Source organism: Heterodontus francisci, chromosome 9 (genome assembly GCF_036365525.1).
Source record: "Heterodontus francisci isolate sHetFra1 chromosome 9, sHetFra1.hap1, whole genome shotgun sequence".
Lineage (NCBI taxonomy): Eukaryota > Metazoa > Chordata > Chondrichthyes > Heterodontiformes > Heterodontidae > Heterodontus > Heterodontus francisci.
This window is the reverse complement of record NC_090379.1, coordinates 77661702-77689155: the sequence shown is the minus strand read 5'-3', so window position 1 is coordinate 77689155 and position 27454 is coordinate 77661702. Positions and strand designations below refer to the sequence as shown.

At 42.0% G+C, this 27454-nt stretch overlaps 1 protein-coding gene across 2 annotated transcripts in view; it reads right to left on the bottom strand.

The window, feature by feature from the left end:
* The window catches only part of prkd1 (protein kinase D1), a 388549-nt gene that overhangs the window by 187974 nt on the left and 173121 nt on the right, over window positions 1-27454 (bottom strand). For both annotated transcript variants that reach the window (XM_068038347.1, XM_068038348.1), the window contains exon 2: window positions 15411-15549. In XM_068038347.1, the coding sequence (XP_067894448.1) occupies window positions 15411-15549 (139 nt within the window). The remainder of the gene's footprint in view (window positions 1-15410; window positions 15550-27454) is intronic.

The following is a 27454-nucleotide window of genomic DNA, read 5'->3' as shown; positions in this document are numbered from 1 at the left end:
TTGATGTGGACAGGAGACCTGTTTCACTGCATTTAACAACCTGACTCAGGTAGAAGTAGATAGGTGGTGGCGAGTGGAATAGGTGGCAATAAAAGAGAGGAATGGATGGTAATGGAGGAAAGAGGAAAGCAGAAATGGATGTCACTGAAGAAGAGAGCTAAATGAATGGTAATAAAGAGAAATGAAGCTGGGATTGGTGCAGGGGGGAATAGGCAAGAAGCTGAGAACAGTACTTGGTGGTGGGAAAGGAAAAAGAATGCCAGTGTTAATTGAGAGCAGGTGAGGAGGGAGTGGCAGCATGAACTGGGATTGCAAAGGTTGCCAGCATGGACTCTGGGTGCAAAGGGAAGAGTGACAGCTTGAACTTTGAGAAGCTGGAATAAGAGTACCAGCTTAGAAGGGTAGAGTGCTGGGTTGGATTAAGGGGGAGAGGGAAATGAGTGTCAGTATGCAGTGGGAGGGTTGTGAAAAGATACAGATTTGGATAGGATACTGTGTCTCTTTGAAGTGGGTACAGAAGGATGCTTTTGTGAACTGGCGCAATGGGATGAGGCAAAGTGATTGTTAAGAAAACTTATGAATTACTGATGATCTAGGAACATAGGAACAGGAGGATGCCAGTTAGCCCCTCGTGCCTGTGCCGGCTTTCAATAAGATCATGGCTGATCTGTGATCTAATTCTATATACCTGCCTTTGTCCCATATCCTTTAATACATTTGACTAACAAAAATCAATCAGTCTCAGTTTCAAAATTCGCAAATGATCTAGCATCAAGTGCCATTTGTGGAAGAGAGTTCCAAATTTCTAACACCACTTTGTGTGAAGAAATATTTCCTAATTCCACTCCTGAAAGATCTGACTTTAATTTTTAAATTATGCCCCCTTGTCCGAGATTCCCTAACTAGTGGTTTCTTCTGGAACAAAAACTGCTTCAAGGCAGCTTCTAACCACAAATCCACAGGGCAGTCGTTATGACACTAGGACTTCAGGTCTCGCTCCACAATTGCAGATAATTGTAACTTGTACCATTTTGTCCCACATGTTACTTAATGGTGAAGTGTTGACAAAACAAAGTCAATAAACAATACATTAATTTCATCCAGCTTGTATCAAAACTCCAGCATTCTTTCGTCCATCCAGTGTGGTAGTTCAAACTTATGACCAGATCTCTCCCATGTGGGATTAACTTGCATGAATGATCTCAATGTTGTTGTTGATATAAATTGCAGAGGCCGCAGATGCCCTCAAAGCAGAACATCAGCAATTAGGTTTGGGAGGATGTATATCAGAATGAAGAAAGTTTCAAATCATTTAATCATAAAGTTGTGTTGATCCTTAAGTGCAAACCATAATCTATTGTACTTTCTAAAGTCTGCTCTCCTGCTCTTAACCTGGACTAAATTTGGGACTCTGATGATAGTGATTAGCATAGCATGAAGAAACCAAATGATCCTTTGTGCATGCTTCGATGTAGATTTTCCTCTGATTACCAGTATTGCAGGAATACCAAGTCCAAATGATTCAGTCATCTAAACAACTCCTTTACAACAAATACCTATTTCATTGAAGAATGTCTATTTTGTACTACATTTCTCTCCTCAACATTAGGTTCTTCTGACTATTGTCTCATATGTTTCTTACAGAATTTCACATTACCAGTGTGTTTTTTGGCATGTTCATTCTACTGGTGAATTGTCACCTACATTTTGAAACCTGGACTTGACGGTTTTAGTGAATTATTTGTCATTGCCTTAGACGTCTCCAAAACCATAATGTTCTAAATTGCCCGCTACAGCTGTGGCCATTAACATCTAGTTTTCCCTCTATGCTGTAGTTGATGGCTTGCCCTCTGGCTCTTTTCACATTAATTCAGGTTCTATTTGCTCCCAATTCTTCCTTCACATCCATGACCTCCTCTCGTTGTCCAATTCTATCCACTCTTGCTGGTTCATTTTAATTTAATTCAATTCCATCAGATTCATTCATGCTCATAACCTCCAAAGTTCTCATAGTGCAATGGATAAATCAGTAACCCTTGATCTTCTCTATGCTCTTCAATGGAGCAATTAAACTTTTGTTTTCAATTCGCCAGAGATACAGTTTCATAATTTTTCTGATCCATCATTTCTCCTCTTTGCTTGTCCCACCTTCAACCTTTTGTTATCTAGCACCATTCTTGATCTCGTTATCTCATTTCACTTCGAATGCAGCTTTCACATCTCCTCCATTGTGAAAGCAGCCTCCATGAAGCTTTTAATCCCTTTAGTGTAGAATGCTGCTTTTACCCACAGCATTCCAGAAGAAGATGGCCTATCCTCAAATTTAGAAGTGGGTGAGTGAAAAGACCTTTCATATTTCATTACTTTTTGCAGAGGTGGTGAGTGTATGGAAAGGACTGCTAAGGGAGGCACTCAACAAATTCAACAGAGTTGTTAAAGTACCTTCTGAAACATTTGAGAGGTATCATGGAATATGATGTTTTCTAGACAGTGGAATGAACAAGATGAACTGCAATGGTCTTTTTCCATCCTGTAAACTCCTAATTTCCTTTCAGCAACTCTTAGCTCTATAAAGCCTAATATTATCCAAGACTTGAATACCCTTCCCATTCTAGAGAGGCTGTTCTCACACTTCTTCACATTCTTGGACAAAATATGGACAAAAAGCTTGGTTTGTGGCAGGCAATCATTCTTTGACCTCTCCTTCCAGCTTTTCTCTGTCCATTATCATTGTTCTTATCTTTCTATTTCTTTAAATATTTCTATGGTAATCACTCTTCTGAACTATATCTATTGTTACTTCTAAGCTCCAAATATATCATCCTACATGTTCATCCTCCTTCCCGCCGCGTGAAGTCAAAATTCATCACACACTGTGTCCGACTAACCCATTCCTCACCAGGAAATCAAAACTGTGAATGTCTTACTTTCTTCAGTCTTTCACTTCTACAATTTTCAGGCAGTTAAAACATAAACTTGATATTGTCATAGTTCAGAGGCTGGACATGTTTAACATCACAAAAATCTTAGCATTTATAATTTTTTATGCAAGGTGTTTGTGACTTTGTTGCAGTAAAATAAATTTTTTTTTTCCATTTCTGAAAGCATACATTACCAGTCTTAAGTGCTGAAGCAACCTCAAAGGCAGATAGGTTAGCTTTGCGCAGCAAGGTTCACAAAGGGGTAAGAAAAAGTTAACACTAATTTAGGCGACTAATTAGTTACATCTATGCATTGCCTTTGCAACTATCCTATCAAGGTGTACTTGAATATATTGTTACGACCAGGTGAGAAAGAGGTCTAGGGTTCCCTTTCAGCCTTCACACGGTCTTACTGTAACAGGGTTTAATTTTAAACACACCCGGCTTCATTTTACTCCACCCAAGTGGGTCAGATGGTGGTGTGGGGGCGGATGGGGGCACCGTAAAATTGAGTGGGAGGCTCCAGGAGGCCTAGCCTCCCCGTACCCGCCTCCACTCAACTTTATGGCGGTCGGGCGGGGTGGGGGGGAAACAGCCCGCCCTCCCGAGGCCAATTAAGGCCCTTAAGTGGCCACTTAAGTGATAGCTGCCAGCCTTACAGCATGCTGGAGGTGGGGGGCCATGGCAGTTGGGCACAGGGTGCCCAATTGAGGGCTGCCCCCCCTCCCAACCCAACCCCAGACTCAAGACGACTATCCCCCCCCCAAATGACCACCCTAGCCTCACCAGGTCATGACCAATCTCCCAGGTGAGGCATGCCCAACTTAACTTCCCTCCTGGCTTCATGTCGTCAGCTGGTCTGCAGTCCCAGCAGTGGCCACCACTCCCACTGGCGCTGCTGGGACTAAGAACTGCTGGCCCGCTGATTGGCAGGCAACCTCCTCCCTCAAGCAGGTGGAAGTCCCTCCTCGGGCCAATTAAAGCCTGGGGACCCATAAAATGCGGGACGGATCCCCGGGCTAGGCAGAAGCAGGTTCGCCACCAACTTTTATATCAGTGGCGAATTCCCGTCCACCTAAGGTAAAATCCAGCCCACTGTGTTTTTAGCTCCTCCTTGGTGAATCCCTGCCACCAATTATAAGGCAAAGAAACCAGCTCAAACAGGCTTTCTTAGGTTTAAAGAAGAAAAGTTGAAATTTATTAAACTTAAACTCTAATTCAGTTGATGCCTACGGATACACAAGGTGCCCACACTAGCATGCATACGTGATACACACATGCAAATAGAGACAGAAAAAAGCAGAAGAAAAATAAAGTGAAACATTTGGGGCAATATCTGAAGAGTTGTTGTTACGGTTCTTCGAGCTCACTGTAGAGTCCTTGATTGTGGATAGATCGTGCTTTTCGTTGGGGCCCAGCATTCTTCTTAAACCTTGTTCGCTGTCGGAGACTTTTCTCTCTTGGAGTTCAAGTGTCTTCAGTGGATTTAGAGGCTCGTGAGAAAGAGATGGGAGCAGACAGGAGAGATCTTCTCAATTCATGAGCAGACACTCTCTCCAAGGTGTTTGTACAAATACAAAAAACTCAGGTTGCCCAGCAGGTTAGTCATGTGACTAGCTGGTTTGACCATGTCCGTTTGTGTGTTCGGCCATCTTAGCAGTCAACCTGAAATGCGAGTTCCCCCACCTACAATGTCCGGTGATCAAAAGTCCATTTTGGGTTGAATATGTCAGGGAATGGTCCTTTGTTCTTTCCAAGCACTGTCTGTTAATATGCAAATGTCTTTCCAGCCAAGTGTCTAATGCGGATTGAATGTGTCAGGGAATGGCTGCTTTGTCCTTCCAAACACTGTCTGTTAATATGCAAATATCTTTGCAGCCAAATCAGGCAATTTTTTAAAGCAAGTCATATTTTCACTTCAACAACAGTTTGAAATGTAATGTCCATGTGGTGAAATTAATATGCCTCATGCTTGGCAGGTGGGGGCCTGCATGACAATAGAATCATAAAATCATTCAGCACAGAAGGAGGCCAGTTGGCCATAGCTGCCTGTGCCAGTGCCCTGATAATGTTACTATCAATCACATTGAGGGAAAATATCATCCTTTGCTGCTTTGTTTTGCTGATGTAACTATTGTTTCAGGAAAACATGACAGAGGGCTTCTGTGTGGCGTTGAAACCTATCTGTATTGACAGAATTGTGAAACATATGCTTTTAATCTTCCTTTATTAGTTTAAACTTTGAACTGAAGATACACCATATCAAAATTTCTTCAGTAAATCCCAACTTTGCTAAGCAGCTGACAAGCTAAGGCTAGTAGAATATGCAATTTAACATATCGACTTCCTATCATGGATGTCGGTTCAAAGTAAAAGTCTAATACTATAGAGAAGGTTCAGGACTTCAATATGTTTATTATTTTGAAGTAGCGTTTTGTGAATTAAGTAACATTCTGTACTCTAATGGAATCTGCTGTGTTTATTCCTGTTTCTGTTTAATGTTGCTTCTTAATCCATGCTATTATAATGTAAAAGGAAGTGACATGATAAACTGTATTGAGCTTAGAGATATTGAAACCTATAATGTTTCGCCTAAGATATAGGGCCTGTTAGAATGTTACTTGGTTAGAGAATCAGGAGTTTACCATAGTAAACTATTTTATTTCCAGTGTGTACCTCATTAATAAATGGGTTCATTGTTCATCTTATTGTCCTCCACTCCAGATTCCTTCATGTAAAAGGTTATGTTATTGCTCATAGGGAATGTGAACAGGCCTATAAAATCAGATCCCTGCATTGGACATAAGCAAAAGTATCTGGAATATGCCCAAGTCCTAACAGTATCACCTAATCAGGACTTCCTAATTTACAATTTTACACTTTATAACCTGGGAAGTATCCTGCACCATGGGCCTTGGCTTTTCTCCTTGTTTTCTCAACTGAATAAAACCTGCACCTTTCAGTCTAAGTACTTGTTTTCACATGCCATAGGCTTTTTATGTTGTTGTGGCAGCTTTCTTGAAGCCACTGGCATATCTTTGCTAGTTTTCCAGGTTTCTATTTTTAATGCAGAAAAAAATGCTAAAGTACATCAAAGCCTGAAGGGTTAAAGGTGCAAGATTTATATGCCAAATTATATTCTCGCCCCACAAAATTTATATTTTTGACATTTTAGGGCCAATTTTAACTCTGTTGTCCCAGAGGGAATGAGGTGGTGGTGGCTATAAAACTGGAGTGCTGTACTGACTGTTCTGTACCCGCTCCAATCCCATCCATCATCACCATTTTTTTCAGAGCCTTTACAACGGCAGCCCAGGTGCTCACCTGAATCAGGAAGGAGCCTCATCAGGGTCCTATGATATAGTCAGCATCAAGATTGTAATTTTGAGGTGCAAATATGCAGAATGGGTGCTGCATATGCTCCACCCTTATAGGGAACGTTGGAGGTCACACATCAAGTGGCTCAGGAAACTGCAAACATTTTTGGGAATTTGATGAGGAAGAGCAGGAATGTTCCTTCTGAGCCCACCAAACAATGTCAAGCTGTCGCGAGCCCGTTCATCAGTTAAATGAATATGAGACTCAGGGAGAAATTCAAGTGGCGCTAGGCAGACAAGCTCAATTCTTCTGGGACAGAAGCGCAGTGGGCTGTCAGCTGTGTGGCCCGACTGGCATTCATCATTGATATTGTTCAATAATGCCGTATGGGACACGGGGAATGTCTGCCCCAGGAAATCAATTTAGTATAAGAAGTTGTGTCACATGAACAAATTGCTCCCCTTCAAGAAGACAAGACTTGGTCTTGACAGGAATGTGCAGTGGTCACCTCTGCTAATACTGTCATGGACATGTGCATCTGCGACAGGTGGATTAGTGAGGATGAGGTCAAATAGATTATGACCTTGCTTCTTTAAATATGACAATGACTGTTGCTTGACTAGTCTGTGAAATAGCTGTCCCAACTTTGGCACCAGTCTCCCAGATATTAACGAAGAGGACTTTACATGGTTGACTGGGCTGGATATTGCTTTAGTATGTCCTGCTTCAATGCCTAGGTTGCAGTTGAGTAGTCCATCCAGTTCTATTCTTGTCATTCTTTGTAGTACTATTATACAAGGGAGTGGCTTGCTATGCAACATCAGAGGGCAGTTAAGAGTCAACTACATTGTTGTGGGGCTGGAGTTATATATAGGCCAGATTGGGTAAGGACGGCTGGTTTCTTTCCTTAAAGGATGTTAGTGAACCAGTTCGGTTTTTAAACTGCCAGTTTCATGGTCACTGTTACTAATTCTAGCTTTTAATAGTGAGACTTTATAAACTTTTTAAACTGAATTCAAATTCTCAAACTGTAATGGTAAGACTTCACCTCACGTTCTCTCTAGGTTACTGGTGCAGGCCTCTGCATTACTAGTCCAGCAACACAATCAATATATTACACTGATGATGGAGTAAATTGACACTGAGGTGATGTTCCAGGTGCCTAATCTAGTGCCCATTTTTAAAAAGAGGAGCAAAACAGATAAAGGCAACTACAGACCCATTGTTTCTACTTACATTCCATATAAAATGATGGAATTGGTTATCAAGAGCAAACTTGAGGGCTATTTTTACAATAACAATCCAGCATGGACTCAAAAGGGAAAGATCCTGCCAAAGCAATGTCCTCAAGGTCTTTACAAAAGTGATAACCCAAGTGGATTATGGAAAGCCCTAAGATGTAATGTACATTGACTTCCAAAAGATTTTTAAGAATGTTCCAAAAGGAAACTAATAATCAAACTCTAAGCTATGGGGATTCAGGGTAAATCCTGGTGTTACAAACAGGTGAGGGGGGGAGGGGTGGGGGTCGAAGGGCTCCCATCTTATCCCTCTCCTTGTTTGACCACAACAGGTTTATTTATTTTTTTAAAGTGGATATACTTGCCAATTCAGTGCGTCTTTAACTATTTATGTGCTATGATTATTAAAGAACTTATCTGACATGATTTCTTGAGTTTAACAAAGAAAGAGGTTAGCTTTATTGTACTTAAACCAATCTAAGTAAAATAATAAACTACGCTCCAACTTTCACACACACTCACACACACTCAAGGGTCACACGCGCACAAAAACAGGTTACAGAGTGGGGAAGGATAGATTGGTTGAATTAGAATCCAGAGAAATATAAAGGGGTCTACAGTCTGCAGAGGTTGGTGACTCAACTGACTTCGGGCTGAATTCGATGGTCCTGAGGCTTCTGGTTTGAAGATGTGGATGACTGATTCAGTGGTTGCCCTGGAGACAATGATGCGGATGATTTCCTTCATTGGGTCGCTGTCTGCAGCAGTGATAAGCCTAGGTGGTTACAGCTAGCAGGCAGGGTTCGAAGCTTGCAAGGTGGATTGGTGAGAGAGAGAGGGAGGAGGGACCCCACTTGGGTCTTCTCTTGTCAGTCTCTAGCTGCTTGTCTGATTGCTGCAGAGAAACCACCAGCTTAAGCACACAGATGGTGGGCCTGTCACATGACCGTCACCCAGTGATTCAACATGGTACTTACAAATGTGTATTCCCTCTTGCAAATTAATCAGTGCATGTTGAGGAATTTCCTACTGTCAACCATGGTCCCTTTGTTCAAATGATTAGGTTTGAGTGGTTCATCTCCACCAGTCTAATGTTCAGATGATGGCCTTAATGTCTTGCTAATGGGAGCAGCATAGATAGTTCACTCAGATTCCCCAGGTTATTGTTCTTGCTGTGACTGGGCAGACAACTCGTCTCCATGCATTGACTCAATGCATTGACCTGTGCAGTATAGTGATGCAAATTGGCCATCTTAACTGCTGGTAAAGTCACCTTTTATCTGTTTCCTTTTCTTTTAAACTTAATTTAGGTTTCCAGCCGGTGGATTAAAAAAAATCATAATTCGACGTAGCACGTTTTCGTGACACTGGGAACAGATAAGAAACTGACTGAAGGGTAGAAAACAATGAGTACGCATTAAAGGTTGTACGAGGGTTGGGAGAAGTACATACGAACATGCAAATTAGGAACAGGTGGGGTGCCCCAGACTCAGTGTTGGGACTACTACTGTTCTCCATTTCTGTAAGTTAATTGCATTAAGAAACTCAATGTAAAATGGTTGAATTCATAGATGATACTGAACTTGGCGTGGCAATGGAATTGAAAGAGGCAGCACCAAATTTATACAATTAATTTAATATGATATCTAAGTGGGCTGAAAATGGCAGATGAAATTTAATGCAAACAAGTATCAAGTACTACAGATAGGAAGGAAAAATAGTTTGCATACTCCATCTATTGAGCTGAAATGACCAAGGATGAAATGGAAAAAGAGTCTTAATGGACTCGATGCTAAACATGTCCAACCAATGCAGCAAGCACAGCAATCAACAAAACTAGCAGGATTTTCAACTACATTGCCAAAGCAGTAGAATTTAAGTCAGAGGAAAGAGTGGTCAAACTTCAGTGCTCTGTTCAGAGCATATCTTGAATATTCTGGCCAATTCTGGTCACCCAGAAACAAGAGAGACATTCAAGCTATGGAGATAGTGCAGTGAAGAGCTACTAAGCTAATCCTAGTGTCAGGAATCTGTGCTATAATGGAGAACTGGAGAAATTTGGACTTTTCAGCCTTGAAAAGAGGCATCTGAGCAGCAATATTATAGAGGTAAATAAAGACTTACCAGTAAAAGAAAGTTAACCTGGAAGATTACTTCAATCTAAACTGCAGGAATAGAAAATAATGCCCCTCAAGACTGCTCCACTATTCAATACGATCATGTCAGTATTATTATTATTATCATGACTTCAGTAAGGCTTTCGATAAGGTCCCGCATGGGAGATTGGTCAAGAAGGTAAGAGCCGATGGGATCCAGGGCAATTTGGCAAATTGGATCCAAAATTGGCTTAGTGGCAGGAGGCAGAGGGTAATGGTCGAGGGCTGTTTCTGCGAGTGGAAGCCTGTGACCAGTGGTGTGCCACAAGGATTGGTGCTGGGACCCTGGCTGTTTGTAGTGTACATTAATGATTTAGATGTGAATATAGGAGGTATGATCAGCAAGTTCGCAGATGACATGAAAAATGGTGGTGTCATAAATAGTGAGGAGGAAAGCCTTACGTTACAGGACGATATAGATGGGCTGATAGGATGGGCGGAGCAGTGGCAAATGGAATTTAATCCTGAGAAATGTGAAGTGATGCATTTTGGGAGGACTAACAAGGCAAGGGAATATACAATGGATGGTAGGACCCTAGGAAGTACAGAAGGTCAGAGGGACCTTGGTGTACTTGTCCATAGATCACTGAAAGCAGTAGCATAGGTAGATAAGGTGGTTAGGAGGGCATATGGAATACTTGCCTTTATTAGCTGAGGCATAGAATATAAGAGCAGGGAGGTTATGATGGAGCTGTATAAAATGCTAGTTAGGCCACAGCTGGAGTATTGTGTACAGTTCTGGGCACCACACTATAGGAAGGATGTGATTGCACTGGAGAGGGTGCAGAGGAGATTCAAGAGGATGTTGCCTGGGCTGGTGCATTTCAGTTATGAAGAGAGATTGAAAAGGCTAGAGTTGTTTTCCATAGAGCAGAGAAGGCTGAGGAGGGACATGATTGAGGTATACAAAATTATGAGGGGCATTGATAGGTTAGATAGGAATAAACTTTTTCCCTTAGCGGAGGGGTCAATAACCAGGGAGCATAGATTTAAGGCAAGGGGCAGGAGGTTTAGAGGGGATTTGAGGAAAAACTTTTTCACCCAGAGGGTGGTTGGAATCTGGAGTGCACTGCCTGAAGAGGTGGTTGAGGCAGGAACCCTTACAACATTTAAGAAGTATTTAGATGAGCACTTGAAACGCCATAGCATACAAGGCCATGGGCCAAGTGCTGGAAAATGGGATTAGAATAGTTAGGTGCTTGATGGCCGGCACAGACACGATGGACCGAAGGGCCTGTTTCTGTGCTGTATAACTCTATGACTCTATGTCTGATCTTCTGCCTCAACTCCAATTTTCTGCCCACTCCCCAAAGCTCTTGATTCACCGAGACCAAGAATTTGCCTATCTCAGCCTTAAATATACTCAACGATGACACATCCACAATCTTCTGTGGTAGACTATTCCAAAGATTCACACCCTTTGAGTGACGAAATTTCTCCTCATCTCAGTCCTAAATGATCGACCCTTATCCTGAGATTGTGCCCCCAGGTTCTAGATTCCCCAGTCAGAGGAAATAACCTCTCATTGTCTAACCTTTCAAGCCCCTTCAGAATCTTGTCTGTTTCAATGAAATCACCTCTCATTCTTCTAAACTCCAGAGAGTATAAACCCAATTTACTCAGTCACTCATCAAATGAGAACCCTCGAATCCCAGAACCATTCTAGTGCATCTTCACTGTACTTCTTTTTCTTTCTTTTGGGCCTCCTTATCTCGAGAGACAATGGATACGCGCCTGGAGGTGGTCAGTGGTTTGTGAAGCAGCGCCTGGAGTGGCTATAAAGGCCAATTCTGGAGTGACAGGCTCTTCCACAGGTGCTGCAGAGAAATTTGTTTGTTGGGGCTGTTGCACAGTTGGCTCTCCCCTTGCGCCTCTGTCTTTTTTCCTGCCAACTACTAAGTCTCTTCGACTCGCCACAATTTAGCCCTGTCTTTATGGCTGCCCGCCAGCTCTGGCGAATGCTGGCAACTGACTCCCACGACTTGTGATCAATGTCACACGATTTCATGTCGCGTTTGCAGACGTCTTTATAACGGAGACATGGACGGCCGGTGGGTCTGATACCAGTGGCGAGCTCGCTGTACAATGTGTCTTTGGGGATCCTGCCATCTTCCATGCGGCTCACATGGCCAAGCCATCTCAAGCGCCGCTGACTCAGTAGTGTGTATAAGCTGGGGGTGTTGGCCGCTTCAAGGACTTCTGTCTGTACTGCCTCCATATTAAGTGTATCCTTCCTTAAACTGCTCACAGTACTCCTGGTGTGATCTCACTAAAGGCCTGTACTAGTGTAGCAAGACTTCTTTGTTCTTGTACTCTAATCCCTTTGCAATAAAGACCAACATGCCATTTGCCTTCTTAATTGCTTCTTGTACCTGCATGCTAACTTTCTGTGTTCCTTGCACAGGTACACACAACTCTCTCTGAACATCAGCATTTTAAAAAATATCCTGCTGCTCTATTCTTAATACCAAAATGAATAACTTCACACTTCCCCACATTATTCTCCAGCTGCCACCTTGTTGCCCACTCACTTAACCAGTCTGTATCTCTTTGTAGTCTCTTTGTGTCCTCTTCACAGCTTACATTCCCACCTAGCTTTGTATCATCACCAAACTTAGATACATTACTGTCTGTCTTCGTCTGAAGTCATTAATATAGATGGTAAATAGCTGAGGCTCTAGCACTGATCCTTGCGGCGCTTGACTAGTTAGTGCCTTCCGACTTGAAAATGCCCCATTTATCCCTACTGTCTGCTTCCTGATCATTAACCAGCCCTCTATCCAGACTAATATATTACCCCCAAATCCATGAGCCCTTATCTTGTGTATTAACTTTTTGTTTGGCACCTTATCGATTGCCTTTTGGAAATCCAAGTATACTACATCTTTTGCTTTCCCTTTATCTACCCTACTGGTTACATCCTCAATAAATATGTCAAACAAGATTTCCCTTTCATAAAACCACGTTGACTTTGTCTGATTATACTATAATTTTCTAAGTGCATTGTTAAGACTTCCTTAATAATCGATTCCACCATTTTCCCGACGACAGATGTCAGGCTAACTGACCTGTAGTTCCTTATTTTCTCTCACTCCTTTCTTGAATAGTAATGTTACATTTGCTGACATCCAATCTGCTGGAACTATTCCAGAATCTAGGGAATTTTGGAAAATCGCAACCAGTGCATCCACTATCTCTGCAGCTACCTCTTTTAGAACCCTACGTTCAGGTCCTGGGATTTGTTGGATTTTAGTCCCTTAACTTTCTCCAATACTTTTTCTCTGCCGATATTAATTACCTTAAGTTCGTCACCCTCAATAGCCCCTTAGTTACCCTCTAATTATGGTATGTAATTTGTGTTTTCTACTGTGAAGACAGACACAAAATATTTGTTTGTCTCTGCCATTTCCTCATTCCCCACGATAATTTCTCCTGCCTTTACTTCGAAGGGACCAGTGTTTACTGTAGCTACTCTCCCCCTATTATATACTTATAAAAGCACTTATAATCTGTTTTTATATTTTTGGCTAGTTTACTCATTCTATTTTTTCCCTTTTTATCAACTTTTTGGTCATCCTTTGCTGGTTACTAAAACACACCCAATCCTCAAGCTTACTATTATATTTTGCAGCATTATAAGCCTCTTCTAGTAATCTAATGCCATCCTTAACTTTCCTAGTAAGCTAGAGATGGATTTATCTTGCTGAGTTTTTGCTTTTTAATGTAATGTTTTTGTTTAACATTTTGAATTGTTTCTTTAAATGTTTCCCACTGTTTATTTAACATCATAGCTTTTAGTCTATTTACCCAGTCAACCTTAGCCAGTTCTCCACATATAACTATGTAATTGGCTTTGTTTAAACTTAAAATTCTTCAAAGTTATTTGAATGTTTTCATGATGAGAGCAGTAACATTGAGTAAAATGATTTTATGGTTTTACACCATGTGATTTTGCTCTGAAAAGAGCAGTTGGTTTCCTTGAAAAATTAGTTCTTAGAAGAACTAGCAGGTTTTGACGTTTTGAGCGGTGTACTTTGCCCGTCATCGGGAGAAATAACTGGAACGGGTGTAAACAGTGGGTTTATATGTGGTGGGGAATGGGAATGTGGGTGGGATCTTACTGCTGAAAGGTCATTACATGTTCTTTTCTTGCAGCTATCAGTCAGTTAATTGTGTTCCACGATAGGTCGGTCCACTATTATTCTTGTTGCTGATTGGTCAGCTATTGTGTCTTGCGGTAAGGCGATACATACTATTGATCTTGTCAGGGGATGTTGGCAGCAGAGCAGGTGGTGATATGTTTCTTGAGTAGGGGTAACCAGATATCTCTGATGAGCAGGTTACTGTCTTGGGGGAAGTGTGGTACCCATAGATCTCCACAGCCACCCCGACACATTTTGTAGGCCAGTGTGTATTGGATGAGATGAGTTAGGAATTAGGCCATTCAGTGTAGTGGTTATTGAGTTGAGCATGCTTGACAATGGTTGACTTGTCCCATTCACTGTGTTTGAAGCAGGCTTGATGTTCCTTGAGTCTAGTGTGTACACTGCAACCTGTTTCTCTGATGTAGACAAGTCTGCAGTCACATGGTATGTTGTAAATTCATGGTTTTTTGTGAGGTGGTTTCTTGCCTTTGGGGATATGAGGGATGAAGTGGAGCTTCATGTAAGACTTATGTTGGACTTCTATGTCCGCTGACCTGATTTAAGATTTTTGTTTGGGACTGGAATCTGTCACTCTCAAACTTAATATGGAATTCAATTGTATTATGATCACTTTTTCCAGAGGACCTTTTACTATGAGATTACTAATTATACCTGCCTCATTGCACAATATTAGATCTAAAATAGCTTTATCTCTTGTTGATTCCACAATGTATTGTTCCGGAAAACTGTTGTGAAAGCATTCTACAAACTCATCTTCTAGATTATCTTTGCCAATTTTATTTTCCCAGTCTATATGAAGAATAAAGGTATGCACAATTATTGCATTGCCTTTGTTACAAGCTCCAATTATTTCTTGCTTAATGCTCTGTCCACTGGTATAACTACTGTTAGGGGGCCCATAACCTACCAGCATTTTCTGACTCTTATTATTCCTAATCTCCACCCATACTGATTCTACTTGCAGATCTTCTGAGCCAAGATCCTTTCTCACTACTGTCCTTATGTTATCCTTTGCTATGATGGCTTGTCCTCCTCCTTTTCCATTCTGCCTGTATTTTTGAAATGTTGTGTACCCTGGAATATCTATTTCCCAACCTTGGTCATTTTGTAACCATGTCTGTGAAATGGTGATTAAGTCTAAACCATTTCTCTCTATTTGTGCTGCTTTTTCATCTATCTTATTGCAAACAAGGGGGCACATAATCAAACTAATAAAAGGTCAGGATAGAGCAGTGGAGGCAAAAACTCTGGAACATTTATGAATCAATGGATGCTACTGTTGAGAAATGCTAGGAACTCTTTGGATGGATAAATTAAGATGGCTGAATGGCTTTCTTAATCATAATTATCTTGTGAACGGTTAGGCAAGTTTTCATTGCAGCTTCTCAAAGAACATGAATCTGGTTGCACCTATGCAAAATCTTTCCATGCTCGCTGACACCTCTGAAGAGGGCTAGCAATCAGTAACTTCCACTGGCAGTTAAGTTAGAACAAAAGTTATCAATGGAAACTTTCTGAAATCAGTGCCCGCTATATTAAATTGAAATCAAGTTATGTTATATAATTGCATTATTGGGAGAGGAAAGATACATTTATGTGATATATTACCTGACAGGACAACTTCAATCAAATCTCCCTCTTGAATATCAGTTGCAGCCTTCACCAATTGCAGGATGTTTTCTGAATTAGGCTCATGACGAAACAAGAGGATTTTATCATACATCCCATAGAATCCACTTTCAGGAAACTGAAATTAAGGAGATTAAAATATGAATAACAAGTAATACACAGTTCTGTGAAAAAACATTAAATTCTCATTAAACAACCTGGTAAAGATACAAATTTCTAAAAACTACTTACTATAGCAGCATTTCTGTTATATAGTAATTTAGGAGTAGTCCTATTACAGGTTTTATAGAACTTTTTATTATTCAGCTACCCTGTAAGTTTCCAATATTGTAACCTATGATTATAAGTCCTGATATACTGGGGCTAACTTTCCTAGAATGAACCCCACCCATCTCTGCCCCCATCTCCCCAGTACACCTGAACTTTGTGTGCCAGGTTATTTGACTGACCCCACAGTACAGGCCTGTTCCCAGGGTCTTCTGGTTGCTTTCCTAAAACAGCAGCCAGAAGGTTTCCAGACAACCGCTGGTCCAACGCACCTGAAAAGCAGAAAATGGACTTAACTGGAGGGCCATAAGGCCTGCTTCTTTGAGGTGACCTCCAAATGGAGTGGGGAGATCAGGAATGCTTACTCCTGTCTCATTTGAATAACTGCCCTGGACTGTACCTATTACAGATCAGACAGTTTGCACCCACTTGGAAGAAGCATCAAAAATCCCAAAGCAACAAGGTTGGAGAGCTAGCAGCAAAAGTTCCTGCACCATTTGTTGCACTTAGCACCCAGGAACTATGCTGTCTGGATACAAATTACAGCAAAATTGGTCTCATTTGTTTTATACCACATTTAATATGTACTAATGGATCACATGTGGTATTGCTCCAAGTAAGCTGCAGGGTACAGTTTATGTTGAATATGTGTTATACATAGAAATGACAAGGAGATCCAAGACAGATACCAGATCTGAGATTTGGAAAGAATTTTGTGAGAGATCTGCGCAAAGTAAGTTTTCAGGCAATTGATGATTGGCTAATTGAAATTTCAGCCAATTGGATATGTTTGTGTATTTCTGTCCTATAAGTGCATTTGAAGAGTTACATATGCTATACAGAAGAATTTCATTATAGACTTTAAAATATTTGTTTGGAAGTGACACAAATATTCATTTTTTTCACATGCACTACCTCTTTCCTGTCTTGTAAAGCGACTGCTCAATTTACGTTTGGAATATTCAAGATGATAAATGTTCAATGGAGAAGGCAGCTTTGGCTACAGATATATAGAAGATACAAACGGGGTTTGATGTTCTTCAACATTCCATAGCAAATGAAACTGAATCAGCAGGACTCAAGATTAGTTTAAAAGTTCAGGACCAGTGCAGTCTCTATTTATGCAAAATAATTTATCAAAAACTGAAGAAGAAAGCATTGGCTTAAACAAAGAAAAACAAAATAAATGGATGGTCAACCTTATATTTGCATATGCAACATAGAAGAAGTTGTAGTTGTAAACGATAATGGTTTGGTTGGTTTAGTGGTCATTGGAGTTTGGATCTGGTAGTATATGAACATGTTAAAGGCTGCAATATTATTTTTTCAGAATTATTTGTACACAATATCTCCATGTGTAGAACACAGTTAATAGTTTTGTTAGTGTTTGTTTTTTTTTGTCCTCCTGGATGAAATTGGCCTCCCAAGAACTATAACAGCAGCAGTGTAATACCAGGCCACGTGGTGCCATTTGTTACTGTCAGAAGTGGTTCCTTAAAAATGTGGCATCACACTGTTCTTGAGATTACAGCCATTGTACAAAACCTGCTTCACTAGCGAGTCACAGAGCTGGTGTGAAATTGCAGCTCTGAGGCTCGATATAAACAGATAATATTAAGTATTCATTCATCCATTTATAATCAATGTGCAGCACTGTACAAAAATAAATTCTACTGCTTGAAACATGGGTTTATTTTTACTCAGCATCTTACACTTGCCAACAGCCACGACCTGCTGAAACATTTTAGTCTCATGCAGGGGGAAAAAAAACTAACACTGGCCTATTACTGATGATCTGCTTCCCTTACGCCTGAATTATCCTTTAGCCGAGCAATGCAATGTTAGAGCATGTTCAACAGCAATGTGTAGAAGCAGCTGCAATTTCACACACCACTCAGATTGTGGTTGAGTCAGGTAAAATTGAGCTCTGTGTATTGTAATTCAAACACAGGCAGCTCACCACCACCTTCTCAAAGGGCAATTAGGGATGGGCAATAAATGCTGGCCTGGCCAGCGACGCCCACATCCCATGAATGAATATAAAAAAATCATGCATGGAGGTCTGCTCACCAACCTCCAGAGAAAGTACTGATAGTTGAAAAGTGTTGAAGGGTGGGGACTGATTGAAGTAGAAGAGAAGAAATAATGATGTCAAGATATGGAGCATGGGTCTGCTAGTTTATTCATCAAGAAGAGTGCTAATGTTTAGAGTGCCACACAAAGTCTTCATTAAGTATACATGACAGTTACGTCCTCACTAGTTGATCTCCCATGACATTGCACAGGGGCAGTCAAGACCAAGTGCAGTCTTCAGATGAAGTGGGATTAGTGGATAGGGATAATAGGACACTCAGACATAACTCAGTCCAATTTTAAATTAGCATATTCTCTTCTTGCTTTGATATGTTCATTGTAAATTCCTATGTCCACATTTATCATGGAGAATATCTATATTTGAAGGGTAAAGAATGATTAGCATGTCTTGCTATATCCTAACTACATTTAACCATACTTCACGCCCTATTTTATTAAGTCCTTTGTGGAGTACTAGGAAACTGAAATAAATTAAAATGTAAAGCAGTACATTAAAACATTTGAAACTAATAGGACAACAGCTTGCACCAACACATTCTATTATTCTGTTTTTGACAATTTGATTTAATTGTGAAGTTTGCACAAGTCAGGCTTCTTGTCAGCCAGTCACACTTCATCCTGACGGTTTTATTTCAAATAACCTGATGCATATTTAGTTTTTAAATTAGGTGACAGTGACAAAAATTGCTTCCATGACTGTGTACAACATGGAAAATACAGCATCTTCCTTCTTTAAGTTCCTCTTTATCTTATTGAAGTTATGAAATTTTTAATTTTTAAAAATTTATTCATTCATGGAATGTGGGCATTGCTGGCTAGGCCAGCATTTGTTGCCCATCCCTAATTGCCCTTGAGAAGGTAGTGGTGAGCTGCCTTCTTGAACCGCTGCAGTCCATGTGGGGTATGGACACCCACTGTGCTGTTAGGAAGGGAGTTCCAGGATTTTGAACCAGCAACAGTGAAGGAACGGCGATATAGTTCCAAGTCAGGATGGTGTGTGGCTTGGAGGGGAACTTGCAGGTGGGGTGTTCCCAACCATTTGCTGCCTTTGTTCTTCTAGATGGTAGAGTTCACGGGTTTGGAAGGTGCTGTCTAAGGAACCTTGATGCGTTGCTGCAGTGCATATTGTAGATGGTACACACTGCCGCCACTGTGCGTCAGTGGTGGAGGGAGTGAATGCTTGTGAATGGGGTGCCAATCAAGCGGGCTGCTTTGTCCTGGATGGTGCCGAGCTTCTTGAGTGTTGTTGGAGCTGCACCCATCCAGGCAAGTGGAGAGTATTCCATTACAGTCCTGATCTGTGCCTTGTAGATGGTGGATAGACTTTGGGGAGTCAAGAGTTGAGTTACTCGCCGTAGGATTCCTAGCCTCTGACCTGCTCTTGTAGCCACGGTATTTATATTGCTACTCCAGTACAGTTTCTGGTCAATGGTAACCCCCAGGATGTTGATAGTGGGGGATTCAGTGATAATAATGCCATTGAATGTCAAGGGGAGATGCTTAGATTCCCTCTTGCTGGAGATGGTCATTGCCTGGCACTTGTGTGGCGCGAATGTTACTTGCCACTTATCAGCCCAAGCCTGGATATAGTCCAGGTCTTGCTGCATTTCTACATGGACTGCTTCAGTATCTGAGGAGTCGCGAATAGTGCAGAACATTATGCAAGCATCAGCAAACATCCCCACTTCTGACCTTATGATTGAAGGAAGGTCATTGATGAAGCAGCTGAAGATGGATGGGCATAGGATACTACCCTGAGGAACTCCTGAAGTGATGTCCTGGAGCTCAAATGATTGACCTCCAACAACCACAACCGTCTACCTTTGTGCTAGGTTTGACTCCAACCAGCAGAGAGTTTTCCCCCTGGTTCCCATTGACTTCAGTTTTGCTAGGGCTCTTTGATGCCATACTCGGTCAAATGCTGCCTTGATGTCAAGGGCAGTCACTCTCACCTCACCTCTTGAGTTCAGCTCCTTTGCCCATATTTGAACCAAGGCTGCAATGAGGTCAGGAGCTGAGTGGCCCTGGCAGAACCCAAACTGAGCGTCACTGAGCAGGTTATTGCTAAGCAAGTGCCGCTTGGTAGCACTGTCGATGACACCTTCCATCACTTTATTGATGATTGAGAGTAGACTGATGGGGTGGTAATTGGCGGGGTTGGACTTGTCCTGCTTTTTGTGTACAGGACATACCTGGGCAATTTTCCACATTGCCGGGTAGATACCAGTGTTGTAGCTGCAGTGGAACAGCTTGGGTAGGGATGCGGCAAGGTCTGGACCACAGGTCTTCAGTACTATTGCCAGAATGATGTCAGGGCCCATAGCCTTTGCAGTATCCAGTGCCTTCAGTCATTTCTTGTTATCACATGGAATGAATCAAATTGGCTGAAGACTGGCATCTGTGATGCTGGGGACTTCAGGAGGGGGCCGAGATGTAAACTTTTAACCTATCAAACTATCATTTATGCACATTAAATCCAGCATGTTTAAAAAACTGCAATTGTGAAGCTTTTCCTTTTTAATGTAACAGTTTCTGATGCTATTGTTACAGTCAAGTGAGAAGGGGTTGAAGGGCTTCCCTCTTTTCTCTCTCCTTGATCGACCACAACAGGTTTAATTCTTTCTTAAAGTGGATGTACTGGCCAATTCAGTAGGTGTTTGATCACTTACTTGCTATGATCATAACAAGAAACAATCGGACAGGTTTTCTTGAGTTAACAAAGAAGAGGTTAACTTTACTGTACCTAAATCAAACTAATAAAATAATAAACAAAGCGCCAACTTTCACTCTCACACACATACTAGAGGTTTACACACACACAAATAGGTTACGGAGTGCGGAAAGGTAGACTGGTTGAGTTAGAATCGATAAAAAAAGGTATACAGATGATTCGGCTGGCTTCTAGCTGAATTCAGTGCTCCTGAGGCTTTTAGTTTGAAGAGGTAGATGACTGGTTTGGTTGGTCCCTTGAAGACTGCAATGCAAATGATTTCCTCCAACAGTGTTTCTGATTGTAGCCGGAGTATGCAAAGGTGGTCATGCAACAAGCAGGATTTGAAAGTTTTCAAGCTGGAATGGAGAGAGAGAGCAGGGGAGACCCTCACTTAGGGTCTGCTCATGTCAGAATCCAGTTGCTTCTCCTCTGCTGCAGAGAAAACACTAGCTTAAAACCACAGATGGGGAGGGGCTTGTCACATGACAGTTACTCAGTCATTCATACATAGCAGTTAGCAGTATTGCTTTGCTTGCTGTGAGAACAGGTAGTTCCTTTAAACTTCCTGGGTCTTGGTTCTTGCTGGGAAATGCACAGACATTTCATCTCCCTTCTCACAGTCCCTTGCAATGTCAGATACAGTGTTGCAAACTAGGTGATCATCTTAAGCTGAAAGGATGGCTTTGCTGACAGCTTGTCTTTTTAAAATGTCTTTTTAAAAAAATAAATAAATTCAGATCTCCAGTCAGTGGATTAAAGAAAATTATCATTCAACAAAACACATCGGCCTAACACCATGAAAAAGCATTCAAAGATATAGAAAATGCAATGCAGGTCCCAGTAAGGAGAAATTTTTAAAAAATGTATAAAACACCAGAAATAATTACTTCAGGTCCTGCTGAGCCTAAAATTCTGGATGTAAATTTCTGGCCATTCAGAATGAGTGTAAAGGCAGGATACTGGTCCATTTATATATGGGTGGGGCCATGCTAATGATTTAAGTGGGGTATCGCCACTCGTGAGCGGCATAAATGAACAAGTAATTTCCATGTAGTGACGTCTTAGAGTAAAGATATCGTGAATTGGTTACACACAAATCTTTCTGGAAAAAATGATGCTCTTATGTCACAGTTACATAAAAGCTTTCCAGGAAATTCCAAAGCATTTGCTTAAGGCAAGATAATAGCATTATCACTAGTTTTCTGGTAATTCTTTATTCATATTTACCAATCTAAATGCTAATTAATGGGCCAGAATTTGCTGTCAAAATAATGGCGAGGCTAATAGTGCTCCATGTTATTTATCTGCAAACGCTACAGCAATTTCAGGTGATGACAGACTCAGATATCCAGAAGTTGTAGTCCGAGTTGTGCCACTTCACTGTTAGCTTTGTAAAAGCAACATCTCACTGTCTGCCTCACCACTGAAATGCATTGAATTGAGTAAAGTTGCTGTATTTGCACTGTAGACACAAATTAAACTTACTACAGAAAGTTCAGTTTTGTCCATTCTAGTTAAGTACCGTTTTAATGATGTGATAAATGTTAATTACTGCCAATGAACCTCTCTGGCACTGTAAATTAACTATTCCAGTTGTACAGTCTCATTCCTTCAGGTTTAAATTGGTGGAAATTTTAATCATGTAAAATTTTTAATTACTTTTTTTCAACATTATGACAAAGTAGCAAATAACAGCAAAGCAGCATATTGCAGTTGGTTTTCATGTGTTATAGAACAAAGAATCCCTTCCTCTACTTGACATAGATTTTGCTTTACACTTGTAATAAGGACTGTTCACAGTATGTCGGAATAATGAACAGAGCATCAAGGTCACCATGACAGCAGTTCAAGAGTTATGGTGCAGTTGTCATGACAGCAGTACCCACGGCTCTTTCCTGATTGAATACTGTTTTCCTATTTGGCAGAATAAATGCACACAAGCAAGTCTGCTATGTGCCTTTGTTAGAAACAGCATAAAATATGAAAAGCTTCACCATACTCCCTAACACATATTCCCTTTAAGCCAACATTTTTTGGGGGGCATATTGGGCCTTGCGCGGGCTGGTGGTGGGGGGGGGGGGGGGGGTGGGTGGGGCTGCAATTCAGCCAAAGGTCTTCCCATTTATCCGGTACAAGTTCAGCAAAAACATCTACCTAAAGCATTACTTGACTGCAAATGTTTAAAATAAACTCAACTATTTTTGGAACAAACTGCCTGTAATTTCTGATACTCATAGTTGTTTCCTGTTCTACACTTAAATCATATTTAAGAGACCATATGATGAGCAGAGTGTGGAGATTTTGTCAACATTCCCAGATGAAACTCAAACAGATAGGAAGAAACCGACTCTATTAACCAATCGCACAGAAAAGGTACAAGGCATGACAACTACAAACGTTACTACTGTGGAGAATTGATGTTGTGCTGAAGGCTTTATAATAGCAGTTATTAGTTTAAATCATTAATACTTAGAAGTTTGAAACAAATCACAGGAGTAATATCGTAAATTGAACAGATTAATAAACAGTTATGCACTGGTAAGTGCGTTCGCTTGCCGCCTATACAGAATGCTGCAAGTTTCAACAAATTGCAGCTTAATTTGCCACCGCTGGTAAATTTCTGACCCCAAGCAGAAATGAGTTCAAATTATTTAAAGTTCTCACTTCAACAAGCAAAAACAAGGTACCTGACCAATGCTGATAAATGGGCTTTGATGCATTGGTAGTCATAAAAGGCTTAAAATGGAGACTACACCTGAATTGCAAAGGCAATTACATTTCACAGAGACCAAACAATTATTTTGGGGAAACTATTCATTTTGTTTTGAAGTCTTGAATGTAACAATGTCCTTCTCATTTCCATGGATGAGGTAACTCATTCTGAGGCTATATCCATTTCAAAGGAGGAAACTGATGAGTCATAAGAGGGTGTTGTTTTCTCAGTGGCAAGAGACTATCAGGTGCTGGAAATGTGTTATTCAGGTGTCATAATCCTTAACATACCCTCATATGTCAAGTCCTTCACAAGGTTTTCCCTGGGGTTCACCATTCCAGCAACAGAATAGGAGCAATGCAAGTTACATGAGGCAGATGCTAGTCCTTCCATATCCCACAAACCCAGACCTCGATGGAGGAGGGTGTACACCTACATCATCAGGTTACTAACAATATCTATAAAGTGTGCAGTTTGGTAACAACCAGATGAATAATGACCAGCCCACCTTGCATTATTAATCAGCTGGGAGCCATTTTGTTCATGTTTTTGTTAAACCAGCAACTATCTTGCACACGGATCTGGAATGTTGTCAATATGAAGGAAACTTCATTGACATATATATTAGTTATGCTGCATAAGAGAATATTTACATTTAAAAATACCTGCACTTTTTCTGGTTCTTAAAACAAAAGTCCTGGACGAGTCACAACTCCCTTCAGCTGAAAATCAGGAAGATCAAAGCCATTGTTTTTGGCATCTGCTGTAAACTCCCACTCTCTTGCCCCTGATGCCATCACCCCTACTGGCCACTTGTTTAGGCTGAATAAAGACATCATCTCCAATAGATTATGGGTGCAGGCCAACCCAGACGCATATTCTCGGATGATTCTTCAGTGCAGTACTGAGGCACTGCTGCATTGTCAAAGGTACGAACTTTTGGATAAACATCAAACCAAACTAAACCAAAGCCTTGTCTGCCTGTAAAGGTGGACATAACATCCTATGATTCTACTCAATCAAAAGCAGGGCATTTCTGGCCAATATCTGGATCTAAACCAACACCATCAAAATCCAAGATCTAATCACATGCTTTCCATTACCAAGACCACTTACCTCTACCTTTACCCTCTATCTCAGCATCTCCACCACTCAATGCTCTGTGCATGTTTTGTGTAATACTAGACTCAGTTACTCCAGTGATCCACTTGGTGGCATGCCATCATTTACCATCCATAATCTCTAATTTATACAAAACACAGCTGTCTACATCCTGCCCCACATGAAATCTTATTCACCCATCACCTGTCTTTGCCAATCTACATTGGCTCCCTATCCACTAATGGAAGCAAATAAAATTGGGATAGGCGGTGGCGTAGTGGTATTATCACTGGACTAATAACCCAGAGATCCAGGGTATTTCTCTGGGGACATGGGTTCGAATCCCACCACAGTAGAAGGTGGAATTTGAATTTAATTAATAAATCTGGAATTAAAAGCTAGTCTAATGATGGCCATGAAACCATTGTCGATTGTTGTAAAAACCCATCTGGTTCACTAATGTCCTTTAGGGAAGGAAATCTGCTGTCCTTACCTGGTCTGGCCTACATGTGACTCCAGACCTACAGCAATGTGGTTAACTCTTACATGCCATCTGAAATGGCCTAGCAAGCCACTCAATTGTACCTAACCACTACAAAGTCAATAAAAAGGAATGAAACCGGACGGACCACCTGGCATCGACCTAGGCACCGGAAACGACAATGGCAAACCCAGCCCTGTCGACCCTGCAAAGCCCTCCTTACTAACATCTGGGGGCTTGTGCCAAAGTTGGGAAAGCTGGCCCACAGACTAGTCAAGCAACAGCCTGACATAGTCATACTTACGGAATCATACCTTACAGACAATGTCCCAGACACTGCCATCACCATCCCCGGGTATGTCCTGTCCCACCGGCAGGACAGACCCACCAGAGGTGGTGGCACAGTGGTATACAGTAGGGAGGGAGTTGTCCTGGGAGTCCTCAACATCGACTCCAGACCCTATGAAGTCTCATGGCATCAGGTCAAACATGGGCAATGTAACCTCCTACTGATTACCACCTACCGCCCTCTCTCAGCTGATGGCTCAGTACTCCTCCATGTTGAACACCACTAGGAGGAAGCACGGAGAGTGGCAAGGGCACAAAATGTACTCTGGGTGGGGGACTTCAATGTCCATCACCAAGAGTGGCTCGCTAGCACCACTACTGACCGAGCTGGCTGAGTCCTAAAGGACATAGCTGCTAGACTGGATCTGCGGCAGGTAGTGGGGGAACCAACACGAAGGAAAAACATACTTGACCTCGTCCTCAACAATCTGCCTGCCACAGATACTTCTGTCCATGACAGTATTGGTAGGAGTGACCACCGCACAATCCTTGTGGAGACTAAGTCCCGCCTTCACATTGAGGATACTGTCCATCGTATTGTGTGGCGCTATCACCGTGCTAAATGGGATAGATTTCGAACAGATCTAGCAATGCAAAACTGGGCATCCATGAGGCGCTGTGGGCCATCAGCAGCAGCAGAATTGTACTCGACCACCATTTGTAACCTCATGGCCCGGCATATCCCACACTCTACCATTACCATCAAGCCAGGAGACCAACCCTGGTTCAATGGAGAGTGCAGGAGGGCATGCCAGGAGCAGCACCAGGCATACCTCAAAATGAAGTGTCAACCTGGTGAAGCTACAACCCAGGACTACTTGCATGCCAAACTGTGTAAGCAGCATGCGATAGACAGAGCTATGCGATCCCATAACCAAGGGATCAGATCTAAGCTCTGCAGTCCTGCCACATCCAGCCGTGAATGGTGGTGGACAATTAAACAACTAACTGGAGGAGGTGGCTCCACAAATATCCCCATCCTCAATGATGGGGGAGCCCAGCACATCAGTGCGAAAGATAAGGCTGAAGCATTTGCAACAATCTTCAGCCAGAAGTGCCGAGTTGATGATCCATCTCGGCTTCTTCCTGAAGTCCCCAGTATCACAGATGCCAGACTTCAGCCAATTCGATTCACTCCACATGATATCAAGGAACGACTGAAGGCACTGGATACTGCAAAAGCTATGGGCCCTGACAATATTTCGGCAATAGTCCTGTGCTCCAGAACTTGCTGCACCCCTAGCCAAGCTGTTCCAGTACAGCTACAACACTGGCATCTACCCGGCAATGTGGAAAATTGCCCAGATATGTCCTGTACACAAAAAGCAGGAAAAGTCCAATCCATCCAATTACCGCCCCATCAGTCTACTCTCAATCATCAGTAAAGTGATGGAAGGTGTCATCAATAGTGCCATCAAGCGGCACTTGCTTAGCAATAACCTTCTCAGTGACGCTCAGTTTGGGTTCCGCCAGGGACACTCAGCTCCTGACCTCATTACAGTCTTGGTTCAAACATGGATAAAAGAGCTGAACTCAAGAGGTGAGGTGAGAGTGACTGCCCTTGACATCAAGGCAGCATTTGACCGAGTATGGCATCAAGGAGCCCTAGCAAAACTGAGGTCAATGGGAATCGGGGGGCGAACCCTCTGCTGGCTGGAGTCATACCTAGCGCAAAGGAAGATGGTTGTGGTTGTTGGAGGTCAATCACCTGAGCTCCAGGACATCACTGCAGGAGTTCCTCAGGGTAGTGTCCTAGGCCCAACCATCTTTAGCTGCTTCATCAATGACCTTCCTTCAATCATAAGGTCAGAAGTGGGGATGTTCGCTGATGATTGCACAATGTTCAGCACCATTCGTGACTCCTCAGATACTGAAGCAGTCCGTGTAGAAATGCAGCAAGACCTGGACAATATCCAGGCTTGGGCTGATAAGTGGCAAGTAACATTCGCGCCACACAAGTGCCAGGCAATGACCATCTCCAACAAGAGAGAATTTAACCATCTCCCCTTGACATTCAACGGCATTACCATAGCTAAATCCCTCACTATCAACATCCTAGGGGCTACCATTGACCAGAAACTGAACTGGAGTAGCCATATAAATACGGTGGCTACAACAGCAGGTCAGAGGCTAGGAATCCTGAAGCGAGTAACTCACCTCCTGACTCCCCAAAGCCTGTCCACCATCTACAAGGCACAAGTCAGGAGTGTGATGGAATACTCTCCACTTGCCTGGATGGGTGCAGCTCCAACAACATTCAAGAAGCTCGACACCATCCAGGACAAAGCAGCCCGCTTGATTGGCAC